Here is a 15,000-nt window from a genome sequence, read left to right as displayed (position 1 = left end):
CAATTCCACTTTCACTCAAGTGACTCTCAGAATGGGTCTTTTTCTCATATTTATTTTTTGATACTCCAGTTTAAACTTTATGATTTGTGATGAATGTCTTGCAGTCTAAAGGCTTTAACTATTTCTCTTTACGACCATTACATTAGTTTTTCTCGATGTGAGCAGTCCTCTTGTTTAGTATCTAACTGTTTACTTGCTATGATGTGAGTTACTGTGTTTGGGTGTTATACGGATGGAAACTAAGGACCAGAAACTTCAAACATAACATGATGCAAGGTTATACGAATGGCTTTGTTTCTTTGATTGATATTAGTTTTTGAGTACTGAGTATTTCAGTCCACTCATGAACACTGAGAAAGAGATGAAATGAAGTGATGCACGGTTGCAAACCCCCAGTTTTTTCCATTGACTACTTGCTTAGGAGTTGTCAGACACTTACAAGGAATTACTTTATCTATTCATAATGATTTACTCCCAAATCACTTACTCTTACACTCTCAGCTCACTCAGTCCCTTCTAATCCGCCTCCTCCTTTATCCCCAACAGGTGGAGGAACTCCGCGCCTACCTCAAGGAGGTGGGTGCTGAGATCTCCTTGGAGCGTTCCCCCAAGGGTCTAGAGGATGACCTCCACAAGATCATTGGGGTGTGCGACACGTGCTTCTCATCCGAGGCCACAGAGGCCGAGGTCGAGGCACTTCTCAACTCTATCGTTTCTGTGCTGATTGTGGTGAGTGGGTGTTCTTGTTATTTAGTTGTTTTTTTTATTGTTATTTAATTTATTTATGTGCCTTTTTATTGTAAATTCATATTGAGCCATTATGAGACAAGAGGAGAAAAATTATCATAATTATTTTTTTGAAAATGTAATATGATCTGGCTGTAACTAATCAGGTGTTACTGAGTGTAATGAGATAATGAATGCTGACTGGTTGATTTCAGGTACCAGTCGGAGAAAAGACAGAGAGCCTCATCCTGGCTTTCTGTGAGAAGTTGGCCAAGGCTCCCTCCAACAGATTAGGCAGCGTCTGTCTCCGAGTGTAAGTCTCATATGTTATTTTACTTTTCTCCATACTCTTGGTATTTATACTGCTTGAGAACCGAGAATTTGTGTTTTTGAGTTCTTTTGATGTATTGTGGCTGTAGAATGAGTCCTGTAAATCTTATAATGGTTACCCACCAGGTTAAGGTCTTAATGGAGAGTTACTTGTATTCTTAAACAGATTAAACCTGCTGTTCCACGCCCTCCCTGAGAACCTTGGTGTTCGGTACCATGTCTACTACACAATGGTGCAAGTCTCGGGCCAAATCGGGCAGATCACAGCCGTATTCCAGTCTTGCGAGAAGATGCGCACCACACTAAACACCGCTCAGCCCCCACCCTCTACCGAACAGATGCAACAGCTTCTTCGTTTGATGCATCAGACACTTATTGCAAACAAACACAGGTAAGGGAAGTCCTCCTCCTCCTCCTCCCTCTCCTCCGCCTGCATCATCTCCTTCCTCTTCTCCTTCCTAATTTCCTTCTTCCTATCCTCCTTCCTAATCTCCTTCTTCCTCTCGTCCTTCTTCATCTCCTTCTTCCTCTCCTCCTCCTCTCCTCCTCCTCCTCCTCCTCCTCCTCCTCCTCCTCCTTTATACTATTTCTATCATTTTTTTCTTTCATTTTCTATGTTGAGAAGCAGCTGAGTGCCATAGGTAATTATATATTAGTTGATTATTTATATGAAATTCATATCCTTGGTTGTTCTTTGTTTCCTGTTTAAGTATATTTTAATGCTTTAACTCTTGTTATTTTCAAGATCTTTTCAATAATATTCTTGTCCATTTCAGCGAACAAGCCAGCAAAGTGATGATTGAGCTGCTGGGAACCTACACAACTGAGAATGCCTCACAGGCCCGTGAAGATGCCCACCGCTGTATCATCGCCTCCCTGGCTGACCCAACCACTTACATCATGGATCATCTCCTCACTCTTAAGGTAGATTTCCCAAGTTGTGCCAATTGCAATCTTTTCTTCTTCTTCTTCTTCTTCTTCTTCTTTTCTTGTTTTGCTTATATTTGGGTAGTATGATCATTTGCCTTGAATATGTGTATGCCCATTTTCAGAAAATTCAAAGTGTAATTTGACAGTCATTTCGCCGTTAATGTTGATGAATTCCCAGTAGTTTTTCCCTTTGATTTACTAGCATTTTGAAATCAAATTAGATTTATAGATGAACTAGATTTCATCCTTCTAAACATAATATTCATTCCTCAGCCTGTAAAATTCCTGGAGGGAGAACTCATCCACGACCTTTTGACGATCTTTGTGTCGGAGAAGCTGCCCGGCTACATTCACTTCTACAACAACCACAAAGAGTTTATCTCCTCCATTGGTACGTATTGGGGTGACCAGCGATCCAGTTCTATTGAGGGTTATTTTCTAGTCTGATTGAATGAGATTTGTCATTAGTCATTGAAATGGATGCTGTCTGGTGTTGTACTTATTTGATTATTTTCACAAATGCTCTATGTTTTGTTGTGATATTTGAAGAATGTTATACCTTTTTAATTAACTTGGAAGGAAATCATTTTATAGTTCATTTTTCTTTTATTTTTGTGAGGTGGTTAAAGCATAAGATTGCAAGAATATCTAATAGAATATTACATTGTTAAACATTTATACTGTATTATATGATAATCAGGATTATTTGAACTAAATGAAGAAGGAGAGGTTAAAAATAGAATAGTGAAAAAAAACACATTTCATATAAGTTGCCTCAGCTAGTTTTCATTTCATGAAAACTAGCAACTTTTCTTCTGTTGACAATATTGTAAAAAGTTCTTCCAAAAAAAGTGTTTTACAAAAAAAAAGAAAAAATATAAGAATATATCAAAACAACCTTTATTTTCTCTTATTACTGCAGTCCAAGTATCTGATGGGGGGGGGGGGGGGTTAAACTTGGCCAATGGACATGCAGGGAGGGGTTAGATTGAGTTGGTGTAGGTTAGGCTGAGTAGGGTTGATTTGGCTAAGGTAAATCACAAAAGTGGACCAAGGTAAATCTTCAGGCTAGGTTAGGATAAAACTGCTTACATGAAATGTAGTGTTTCTAAATGTATCTGGGGTATCATTTGAATTTGATAGTCCGGGTGGGGGGGGGGCTCATGTTTCTAAAGTGGCGCATCGGTACAAATGACTCTCATGATTGTTGTAATAGCCTCAGAAACCATCAGAAAAACATTGCAACTCAAAATATTATTGAAACAACTTTTGAATATTTTACCAGAGGGTTCTTCTAAAAGTAGGATTTAAAGCAGCAGCTTCTTCAGTATGTAGATTAGTTACCTAACAACAAAATTACTGCAATTCCTTTTAAATGCTTTGTATGGACATAGAACTTATAAATATATGAATTAACATGAATTTACACCAATCAATAGGTCTGGACCATGATGCCAATGTCCGCAAAATGAGGCTGTTGACCTTCATCCAGATGGCAGAAAACCAGACGGAAATGACCTTCGACACACTTATGCAAGAGCTTCAGCTTACTGGGGATGACGTTGAAGGATTCATCATTGAAGGTAAGCAGGATTCTCTTTTCTTTCTGATGCTGCTAGTTTTAGCTTGATTTCTAGAGTATTAAATTAATCCCTTCATTAATGTAAACGGTGAATTTTGTTGGGGCATTGACTCTTCACTCTCTCACCTCTCTCATCCCATTCAGAATGTTTTTGGTTTTTTTAATGTCTCCAGATGTGCCAGTTTGCCTTGTATGGGTTGGGAAGGTGGTGTTGAAATGTGAAAGATCTGTAGAAATGGTCACAGTATTTTCTTTATCTCTATTGGTCAAAGTTTGGGGACATTCTGTAACAATGGCTGGAGGCTTTAATTTACAAATATAGACACATTTTCCATAACCTTGTCTCAAATAACCCAGAAACCGAGTCCTGGCTATCCCTAAATACTTGCTTATTATACCTGTCACCTGGAGTGCACACAATGCTGTGGTCCACAGTTCACAGAATACACATCAGTACTCAAATAGAATTAATTTTAAGTTCAATGGGATATTACTATAATATTATGTAGGGTTATATTAATTCATTCTATTATTAAACATAAACAAATGCACTATTTCCAAACAGCTTTGAAGACCAAGCTCGTGAGTGCCCGCATGGATCAGAACCAGTGCAAGGTCTTCGTAACCTCGAGGGTCCACCGCACATTCGGCAGGAACCAGTGGCAGGCCCTTCATGACACACTTTCCGGCTGGAAGGTGCAGCTTGGTATGGTCAAGGAATCGATGCAGGCTATTGTTACAGCGCCAATTGTTCCTGCCAAGTAATGCCACTGAGGAATTCGACACGGAAGTTATTATTTTTTATCTCCTTATCAATGGCCTCTAATCAATAAACAAAACAACTTTGGTATTACAGGAGTTTAATATTGAAAACCCTAAATGAACATCTCAATCTTTTCAGAAAAATATGTAAACGCTCATGTTTTCATTGACAACTTAAAAATATAACTACTGTAGAATGATTACATATTAAACAAGAGATTTTACAAATTGAATAAAAGTATTATTACTTTCCTTATTTTATTGAACATTTTTGTTGGGATGATTCTGAGTATATTGTGAACGCATTTTTGCAAGCATTAATTGGTGTATTCAGTTGACTTGCAGATGCAGGCTATTCAGTTAGTGACTAAACCTTTTACTGATTTTTGCTTTGAAGACCCATATGGATGACGGATTTCCCTTGCACTTATTTTTATTAAGAGTGCTTTACTTTCTGAGGCGTCAATGCTTCTCAAGGAGAAATGCCGCATTACAATAATTACTCTTGCAATTCAATACACGGTTCATTTTCTGTATGCTTTTTCTACTTTACTGAAGAATTTGCTCTTACGTAGGTAATTCTAATTCTTATCCATGCAGATACTCTTTACAACAGTTACGTGAAATTTTAATTTTCTTGGTTAATCTTGTTTTAACCCAATGGCGACAGGTCACGCCTATAGGCATCATAACAATACGCTCTAAATGTGGCGTGCGGCTGTCCGCCGCGGCGGCGCGCCAAAGCGCCCCGAGGCAATGATTTGGCTTGATGTACCGAATTCATGCGCTCAAAGTCGGCGTGTTGCTGTGGTTCGCCAGAGCGTAGTGTTTTTTTTAGTTTTCTATACCCGTCGCCAATGGGTTAAATTTTATTTGGATAAAAATCAAACTGGGAAACTATATTTCTCTACATCAAATTATTAATTATATGAACTATCACTAATTATTACCTCAGGAAAGAGACTAAACGGAGTAAACAATCCACATTTTTATTAAATATACCAACAATTTATACAATTTCAACTTATTTAATATTAAATAAGGCACAAGCTAAATACAGTCATACAGGAAGCACCAAAGATTCATAATGCAGATAACATCTGATATTACAAAATCAACCAATCAAATATGCTCTTACACTACACTGATATAAATAGGTATGAAAATGCCAGATTTTAAGCCTACACTCAACACAGCATACATTTTTTCATCATTCACTTCTACTGCAACGATCTCTGAGAAACCTAATTTACGGCAGAACCTTGCATATTCTCAACCCTTTGATAATTTAAAAAAAGAAAAAAAAAAGATAAATAGAAAACCTACCTATCAATGGCAAACTTTTAAAGCTCTTTTGGGAAAACAGAAAACAACTGCATGCATAAAATAAATTGATATATGCAGTTAAAACAGACCTTACAGAAAGTGCCAAAAATGCTAAAAATATTATCATCTGCAAATAAAAGTAATACAACAAATAACTGCAAAAGATAAGAACTGGCAAATGACTGACAGTATTTTTTAATAATCTATCTCACAAAAACGCTAGCAGTCTGTACAATTACAATTACTATAAAACTTTGAATAGTCAAAGAATAATGCCTGTCAAAAGGGGTTCTTGGTCCCCAGGTTCTTGTATACAGAGGTTCTACAAAGCATTCGTTCAACATACATAAAAAGCTATTTACATTTTTTGCGGGGAGGGAAGAAAAAATACTATAAAAAAAAAAAAAAAAAAAAGAATTGTTAAGTACAATTACTTGTTAGTTCTAACCAAATAGGAGATCACAATAAAAAAAAGTTTTAATGCATTTTCTCCCTCCGATAAATTTATAATTGTATAAAAGTATAAGAATGCAGAATGATGTAAATAATCAACTTTCAACAAAGTTTCTTTGATGAATAGCTCAACAGTTTTGTATCAATTTTCTTAGTCTTCTGGTGCTAAAGGATCCTTAATCAATTTCCACTCATGAGAACACATCTTCAGTGAGTCAATGGCGTATTCTCTTGCCTTGGGTAGGACGAATTCGGGGTTTTCAATCTTGGCAATGGCTTCTAACGCAGTCTGTTGAGTGACAAGGAAAATGCAAAATTACAGAAATGTTTAGGGAACAGAAAAATAAAAAATTATGAAGATAATGTGATCCAGGAGAAGGGCACTGACTTCCATTATTCAGTCAAAAACAATAAAACCAGGTCTAGTAAAGTCAACTCAAAAGAATAAACAAAAATAAAAATGCATGACTAGTGGGATCTCAAGCAGCAGCGGCTTGTGCTTATCTGTACAAATGTTTCCCAACCAGATAGTGCATTGCTTACCTTGCAGTGGGTATCGATGATTTTCTCTGCAACGTACTTGTCATGGGATATTAGGAGGTTGACTATGATGGTGCCGCGATACTGGATTTCTGGGTCTTTGTGTGAAAGGAGGAACTCCAGAATCTCTTCCCAGTCTTTGGCCTATTTGAGAAAAAAAAAAAAAAAAGGTCCAGACATTAGAAATATGTAAAGATAAAAAAGAACTAAATACCATGAGTAGAAAAACCTATGATGCTCTTTTTTCAAATTTTCAACAAACATGAAATGCCACACCCTGACCATGTGTTGAATTCAAAAATAAACAAATACAAAATCAAATGACAAAGAAAATAGTAATAATAATTGACACATTTTTAAATAGTGAAGATACTCTAATTCTTCAATGAGTCTAAAAGCAAGGAGGACAAATAAAAAGATGAAGAAGAAGAAAGAACAGCAAGACAGATCTGTTACTCACATCAAACACCTTCTTCAAGCAGATCGGAGACACTGACATGACCATACAAAGAGCTCCACAGGCAGCCTTGATAATATCCAAGTCTTCATCCGAGGTGCAAAGGAACAGGTACTTAAATTTGTCGTTTTTGCCTTCCAGAATCTTGACTACGTCTGGAGATGCGCAGAGATTTGCCATGCACTGGAAGAATGAGTAATCTAATTCAGTCAGTTGTTTAGGGTAACTATCATCAAGAGACTAAAGCAATGGTGTTCTTTGATTCTTTAACAGATTCATTGCAGTATTCCTAAACATCTGGTTAGCCTGGGGTCTGACTTGTTACTGCACACTACCAGTGTTCTCAAACCTGATGCCTATTGCATTGTTAATACTATAAAGAAGAAAACTTTTTCTAAAAGAACATTTAATATATATTACATAAATATATATAATCTTAATGGATATTTATCATAACTATTTCCCAAATATGTATTATAAATATATACTAGAAGAAAAAATACCTGGACAGCTGCTCTGCGAATCATTTCATGGAACTCAAACATGTAATGCTCAATCAGCGGCAATCCCTTCTCTTTGATGATTCGCTTTCGGGCCGACTCAGACATGCCAGCGATGTTTGTGAGTCCCATAAGAGCCTCAAAATTTTCAAGGCCAGTGCATTCAATGTCGAGCAGTTTCAGCAAGGGACGAACCACCTCATAAGCCTGGAGAATTATAATAACTTAGTAAGGTGTTTGAATTTGAATGTCTAAGATTCTTTTCCCACTATTCAGATGATTTTAATGAAGAATTCATTCAAATACCATAACCATTAAAATCTATGACTTGGAGGCTTTGAAGCACTGTAGGTATGAGAAATAAAGCATATTTCTTTATATAGCAATACAAGACCTAATACTTACTCTCTGGCCAGGGAAAGAAACTTCAGGGTTGATTGAAATGGCAATTCGACTCAGTGCTTGAGCAGCGCAAGTTTTGCCTTTCTTTGTACCATTGGCAGCCAGACCCAGCAAGGCCTTTGTGCCACCCTGCTGTACTACCAAGCCACGATTTTCCTGATCCTTACAGAACGCATTGAACAATCTGTAATGCAAGAGACAAAGAAAAGTAAATACAATACCAATTCAATATCCATCTACCTGAATAATCAGAGGAAAACGTAAGTACAATCGCCTCATCCAGTAATAACAAACAATGGCAGTTTTCAAAATCAGATGTTTTATATAATACTGTACCTAGAGATCAGCTCCCTGGAATTCTCACTGTCAGTCTTGCTCAGTGCCACAAGAGCAGAAGCAGCTCCCTCCTCGACCAGAATCCTCACACGCTTGTCGATGAAATCTTGGTCGTCAAGGTCGTGTTTCTCGGGAATGTGATGCTTGGCAAACTTGGCGAGCTCAACCATCTCGGGAATTACTTCCTGCTCATCATAGGCATTGCAGAGATTCACGAATGTTGCTACAACGCCATACAAGCAATTTAGGTCTCCAGTCTGGAAAAGGTGGAAGAAAGGTATTTAGCATATAGTCAATTTTTTAATTTTAAACAAAGGTAATAATAATAAAAATAAATATACCAATAGCAGAACTCTTTTCATCTCCTATTTCCTCTAAATCTGGAGCACACATACCTTGGCCAATTCAATCATGGATCGAATAGCATTGGTATCAGTGATAAATTTCTCCTTAACATCAGCGTCCAGCGTCAGGTAAGAAAGACCTTCACAAGCCCAACGGCGCATGTCCTTGTCTCTTGAAGGGTTGACAAGAAATCTGAAAAGAGAATAAAATGTAACAATAAAGGTAAGAAGAAGAAAAAAAAAATTATATACATATAAATATATAAAAATATATATATATACACACACACATTGTAGCTCAAATTTAACGATTATAAATATACTGGTTAAAAGTATTTGACTATTAATAAAACATATTAAAGCAACAAACAGATAGGCCTATCAAGCTGGCCTCTTTCACAAAAGACATACCTTCTGCAAGCTTCAGCCAGCTTTAAGGAAGCCCCCTCAGCAAATGGTTTCATAGAGGCATCTGTACCTCCCATGGACCCAAGCTTACACAGGCCCACCAAAGCACGAACTCGGATAGAGTCGTTCTTGCTGTTGTAAAGCTTCTTCAGGATGTCTGTGCCCTGGGAGATGATGGTCCTGCACTTGTCCTTCTTGGAGGCAGCAGCAATCAGGGCTTCGCAAGCAACCTGTTGGTAAACAAAAGGATATAATTGACTCTCAAAAAAAAAAAAAAAAAAAAAAAAAAAAAATTATATATATATATATATATATATATATATATATATATATATATATATATATATATATATATATATATCTTACATATAACAGAATAAAACATGGAAAAAAGAGGTGTAAAAATCTCGAACATTTTTTTTTCTCTCTCCCAACTTTCCCTTCCTTACCTTCTGTTGCATGACTTCTTCTGTGTTGGCCATGACGAGCAACATTTCCAAAATGCCCTCACGTGCAATGAACCTGTTGCCAACATCCAGGGGGCCCAGGAGCAGCGTCGTAAGAATGACAGCAATACGTACTTTCGACTCTACATCGGGAGTCAGAAGTCGCAGTCTGGGAAGGGTTGAATTTCAGAAACACTTTAATTAAAATGTCATATCTAAAGTATAAAGGCTTATGACCATTTCCAAACCTCAAGGAATGAATGGAGGAAAAAAAAAAAAAAAAAAAAATTGTATGAGAAGATATGACCCTTATTTGAAAATTTCAAACTCATGTATAAATTGATATTGATCATCGGTAAATTTCAAACATGCCTTACCTGAGGTACTCATCAACAATGTCAATAAAGTTTTGCCGATCCTTATCACAGTACTGTGTATCATAAACCTTGGACAGACAGATGGCTGTGGTCATTTGTGTGTTGTCAGTGATCTCAATACTACTTTCATAGTTAAATTCCTTCAGCTCAGATGCTACATCCAACAGCTTATCAACGCCTGAAAAAAAGAATATTACTCTGCAGTACAACAAAACATAGAAAAGTAAAGTAAAGTAAAGTAAAGTAAAGTAAAGTAAAGTAAAGGAAAGGAAAAGAAAAGAAAAAAAAAAAAAACTTAATAACCATATATAATTCTTACTGCATCCACCACATATAGAGCATGAATTTGGAACAATAACAAGCAGCAACATACCTATCCATCTTAAAACAAAACTCACATATCAGCAAACCACACACACACCACATACCTCCCATCCTTATCAGCTTGTCGCCCCAGTTAAGGCGGTCGTATTCCACATTCTTCAGCACGAGCTCGATGATGGCATCTCGACACAAGCCGGATATTGTACTCTTAGTGATAGTCGTCATCATTACTACCATCAAGCTGTCAATCTCCTTCTTGTTCTCTGAAGCCGACAAGGATAATTATGAAAATTTTTAAAAAATTTTGTACACTAATCATCCAGTTCAACTATCAAAACCAAACCAAAATATGATATAAAAACAATTCGCCAGAGGTACCATTTATGAATAACAAAAATCTCAAATGCGTAGATTGCAAACCCCCATCTCAACAGAGACAATCAACAGGACCCCATACCTCCCAGCAGAAAATTATCTGCCTTCTTTCCCTTCTTGATGTTCATGCCGGCAAGGGTGTTCAGCATTGTCTGGAACACGTACTGTGTGGCGTTCACCTGGTCTTCATCCTTGCTGTTCATGAGGTCTAAAAACCATGGGATACCAACCTCTGTCAGTACCATCTTGGCCTGTAAGTATGGGTCAAGTTATTTTGATAGTGAATAATGACTGCTGGTTATTCTGTTTGGTTCATTTTTATCAGTTCATTATTCTTGGCTAATTTGTGATATTATGACAACTGTTATGAGTTAGACTGTAGGACCAGTCTTTAGCAAGAGAAATAATTATTTAAAAACAATGAAAGCAGATAAACAAGGGAAAAAAAAGAAGATTGGAATAAAAAAAAGGAAATAAAAAAGTCAACTACGAAAGAAGGTACAAATAAATAGAGATAGATGAAAGCAGTAGTTACCCTGTCAAGGTCTTTGCAGAATTCCGAAAAGGCTCGAGTACAAGCCAGCTTAATCTCCTGGTTCTTTTCCGACTTCAACAACTGCACCACACGGCCCAGAATGCCCTGCTTTATCAACAAGTCACAACCTAAAACAGAAAAATCACACAAAAAAAAATATATCAGTTAATGCTATTACTAAATCCACAAGTAATGAAAAGAAAGACAGAATGGAAGAAAGGAGAGAAAGAAAGAAAGATCAATACTTGTACACAAAAGCTTTATATACTGAAATAGGTCTTCCTTCTCAGGTAATTCTCCTCACATACACAAATATATAGAATATATAATTTCCTTGGCTGAATGTGTATCCTACTTTACATTTTGGTGCTATTGAATACATCAAAAAGGATGTTCACATTATCAAAACAGTAATTCCACATCAAATATAATCAATACTATCATTTTTTTAACGTTTTAGTCATTATCTATTGTCACTGACATCTCTTTCAACACTCCTCACAATTAAGTCTTTATCAAGTGAAGTCTTTCCCCACCAAGGGCTATACACTAAAACACATTACCTGCTCTCTCTCTCGCCAAAGCCACAAGGTTATTTGCGCTGGTCACCCTCTTCTCCATCTCGTGTGATGGGTCGAAGAGAATTTCAAAGAGCTGGTTCACCTTCCCTGTCGTTTTGGTGGTTTCTTCAATCTGTATGAGTTGAAATGCATTTAGTTGTGTCCGGGAGAATTGTACGAGAAATGCAATTTTAGTCAGAAATGAAATTCATGATGTGGAATAAATCTGACAGCATGAACCAATAACACTGAGAGTGAAAAATACAGAAACAAAAGTAATAATAGTAATCCTTGTTGCAATATTGATAAATAATACATAATATTGAATGCCAATCCTGTATAATAATCAAACACTAGCAAAATTTAAAAAAATAAAAACAACAGTATGAGAGTATAAAAAGTATGACAGTATAAAAAAAACAACAAAAGAAATGAAGACAAAAATAATAATAAAAATCATAATCACAATAACAATAATAATGATAATAATAACAGCAAGTATTAATACTAATATATACTATTACAATTAATACTATGACTACTAATCTAATAATAATAATCATAATGATTAATTGTTACCAATATGTATCATTGGTGAAATTTACAATCATAATAGTTATCATCACCATCATTACCATTCTTTTTCTTTTATCTATCATTATTTTTATCACCAACATCCTCATAACCATCTTTTTCCACTCACTTTATCTTGGACAATCTTGTGCAACCTCTCAAGCATCGTCTGGACTTCCTTGTTCTTGGGGTCAACAACTTGGAGAGCCCTGGCGTCCGCATAAGCTTTCTCGTACAATTCTTCTCCTTCATAGGCCTGTGCGCGACGGAACAAGGCCTTTGGGGTCTTTGGGGGATAGCTCCAGGCCTAAAAATCGTAAAGAGGAGGATGCGTTAATTGCGAGACATGGGAGTCGATTGTATGAGAAAAGTTGGTTTATGGGAATTTCTCGAGAGATGTTTCTGGAGTGTAGTTCACATACTTTTTTTATTACTTATTTTTTTCTTAAGTTTATAAAATCAAGAGAAAAACATAGAGAAAAAAATTAATCTCCTATTCCTCTAATATAATTACCGTAATTTTTGACAAATAAAATTTCACCCAGAATACTTACATTTTGTGCAGTCTTTAATGACATTTTCAAAGTCATCAATCTTTAAGTACACTGCCGCTCTGTTCTTGTAAAATACTGGATGGTCCTTTGGATCACTGAGGGACAATGCCTGAAAAAAATAAGAATAATAATATGTAAGAATAAGACCTTTTTGAAAATATATCATGTATTAGAAACATGCAAAGTAAAGGAATGATCATAAAAATGGTTAACATAAATAAATTTTTCATCTACAAATTACCAATTTTCAGAACATCTACTAAATACTGTACATGACTTACCTCAGTGTATCTCGAGATAGCCTTGTCGTAATCTCCATCTCTGTAGGCTTGATTACCCTGTTCCTTCAGATCTACAGGATTTGGCTTGTCTCCTTCTGGCATCTGTCAGGAAAATATTAATGAGAAAATATTAAGCAAGATAATGTCAGAATATTATGATTGGTATCATAAGCATGTGCACAAGACTATATGTGTGTAGGAGCTAGGTCCTTATCTCTTTGTATATCTATCTACGTATCTATATCATATACGAAAATACAAAAACCTGAGTGACGAACTAAGATTCAGCATTATCTACCAAAATCAGACATGTTGCCCTAAATATGAAAATTGTGCTTACAAAAAATATTCTAATTAATCCATTAAATCCTTGCTATATAGTATAAGAATAAATATTAACCATTCTCTATATCAATAGTAACTAACATCAGCAATAGTTTACAACATAACTGCAACCTATTACTCCAGCCAACAACCTCAAGGGTGCTCATGGGAATTCACAAACTCACAAAGTGTAAATTTTTGGATAACACAAAATACTACTGGGTAAAAAAAATACAATCAACGGCAACTTAAGTTTAGCCAATGAGTATATCCATATCAAGAGATATCACGGCCTCCATGCACTCTGGCAAAGGTGAACAATCTTTCACCCAAACCTATTTCTGGTAAGATCAAATTTACAGACATAACTGATAACTTTTCATTGAACTCGGAAACAATCCAAGCTCTATTTCAATAAAATAATACATAGCAGAGATCTACTGGCCTTTGCCAGAGTGTCGAAGGGCATGGAACCCACAGCATCACTCCTTAGACTTTTCTGGATAATTACCATTTTCCTTCACAATATACACACTCTTAACAAACTTCCAAAACCCATCTTTAAGGCTAATAAAAGTCTCTTTAAATTCTACATAATTCTCTAAAATGCAAAAGCAGAACAGACTATAAAATTTCAACAAGGTTTATGCCCAATGTAGGTCATTGACCAACTGGTCTTCATTGTACCCTATATAACACCCTAATTCATACACAATTCCCTTTATTTAACAGATATAATCAACGAAATACTTAAACACACGGAAATATTCATAAATAATTACGCTAAACTACAAATAACAGGTAATTAAAACACATGGAGGATACAACACATCTCCCTCACCTTTAGCAAACTAGTCCACACGCGTTGCAAAAAATCCTCAAAATCAAGAGAGAACTTCAATAAAAACCCTTCAATACAATATTCAAAAAAAGGAAATCTCTCTCTTTCTATCTCACTCTCTCTTCCTCTCTCTTCTTATTCTTCTTCGTCTCCCACAGGAACGCCTTCTTCTTGTTCTTCAACTCAAGACCGAACTACTCTAAATGTTCTCCCACACGTTCACCCTTCTCAAACTATATAAATAACCCCCCCACCACATGGAAGGTCCCAGAACGTTCTTCCGGTGTAAAAGGAAACTTTCAGAAGGGGGTTATTTTTAAACACGAGAGGCGGCAGCACGTTGTGTGTGTGTGTCTCTCTCTCTCTCTCGCTCGGCCTCCTGACGGAACACCTCGCGAACAGCTGATCGGAGGAGGCGCTCGATTCCACCTTTATAATGCACTGTGTGTTATGGTACATATTGTATAACGTCATATGATAAATATAATACATACAATATGATAAATATAATACGTACAATTCAATAAATATAATACATACAATATGATAAATATGATACGTGCAATTCAATAAATATAATATGTACAATATGATAATTATAATACATACAATATAAGAAATATAACACATACAGTATAAGAAATATAATACATATAATATAATGAATACAATACAAACAATATAAGAAATATAATACATACAATATGATATATA

General features: G+C 36.0%; 2 protein-coding genes across 2 annotated transcripts in view; one reads left to right on the top strand and one right to left on the bottom strand.

The window, feature by feature from the left end:
* LOC125027155 (eukaryotic translation initiation factor 3 subunit M-like) overlaps positions 1–4,579 on the top strand; it is a 6,676-nt gene extending 2,097 nt beyond the window's left edge. Inside the window, exons 2-8 of the mRNA XM_047616040.1 lie at positions 547–729; positions 942–1,039; positions 1,223–1,447; positions 1,833–1,980; positions 2,260–2,377; positions 3,426–3,569; positions 4,134–4,579. Coding sequence (XP_047471996.1) covers positions 547–729; positions 942–1,039; positions 1,223–1,447; positions 1,833–1,980; positions 2,260–2,377; positions 3,426–3,569; positions 4,134–4,333 — 1,116 coding nt within the window. The 3' untranslated portion in view covers positions 4,334–4,579. The remainder of the gene's footprint in view (positions 1–546; positions 730–941; positions 1,040–1,222; positions 1,448–1,832; positions 1,981–2,259; positions 2,378–3,425; positions 3,570–4,133) is intronic.
* Positions 4,580–5,305: 726 nt separating this feature from the next.
* On the bottom strand, positions 5,306–14,698 carry LOC125027154 (protein unc-45 homolog B-like). The gene is given in 19 exon segments (XM_047616039.1): positions 5,306–6,398; positions 6,653–6,793; positions 7,110–7,289; positions 7,610–7,813; positions 8,012–8,192; positions 8,345–8,601; positions 8,740–8,881; positions 9,100–9,326; positions 9,546–9,711; positions 9,920–10,097; positions 10,348–10,506; positions 10,701–10,869; positions 11,154–11,281; positions 11,717–11,846; positions 12,417–12,569; positions 12,571–12,593; positions 12,841–12,949; positions 13,122–13,223; positions 14,287–14,698. Coding segments are annotated over 18 exon segments (2,787 nt in total). The 5' UTR covers positions 14,287–14,698; the 3' UTR covers positions 5,306–6,260.
* Positions 14,699–15,000: the final 302 nt, after the last annotated feature.

This window comes from Penaeus chinensis, chromosome 7, assembly GCF_019202785.1.
Source record: "Penaeus chinensis breed Huanghai No. 1 chromosome 7, ASM1920278v2, whole genome shotgun sequence".
NCBI classification, from domain to species: domain Eukaryota; kingdom Metazoa; phylum Arthropoda; class Malacostraca; order Decapoda; family Penaeidae; genus Penaeus; species Penaeus chinensis.
Note: the sequence above shows the minus strand (reverse complement) of the source record. Positions and strands in the feature narration are given on the sequence as shown.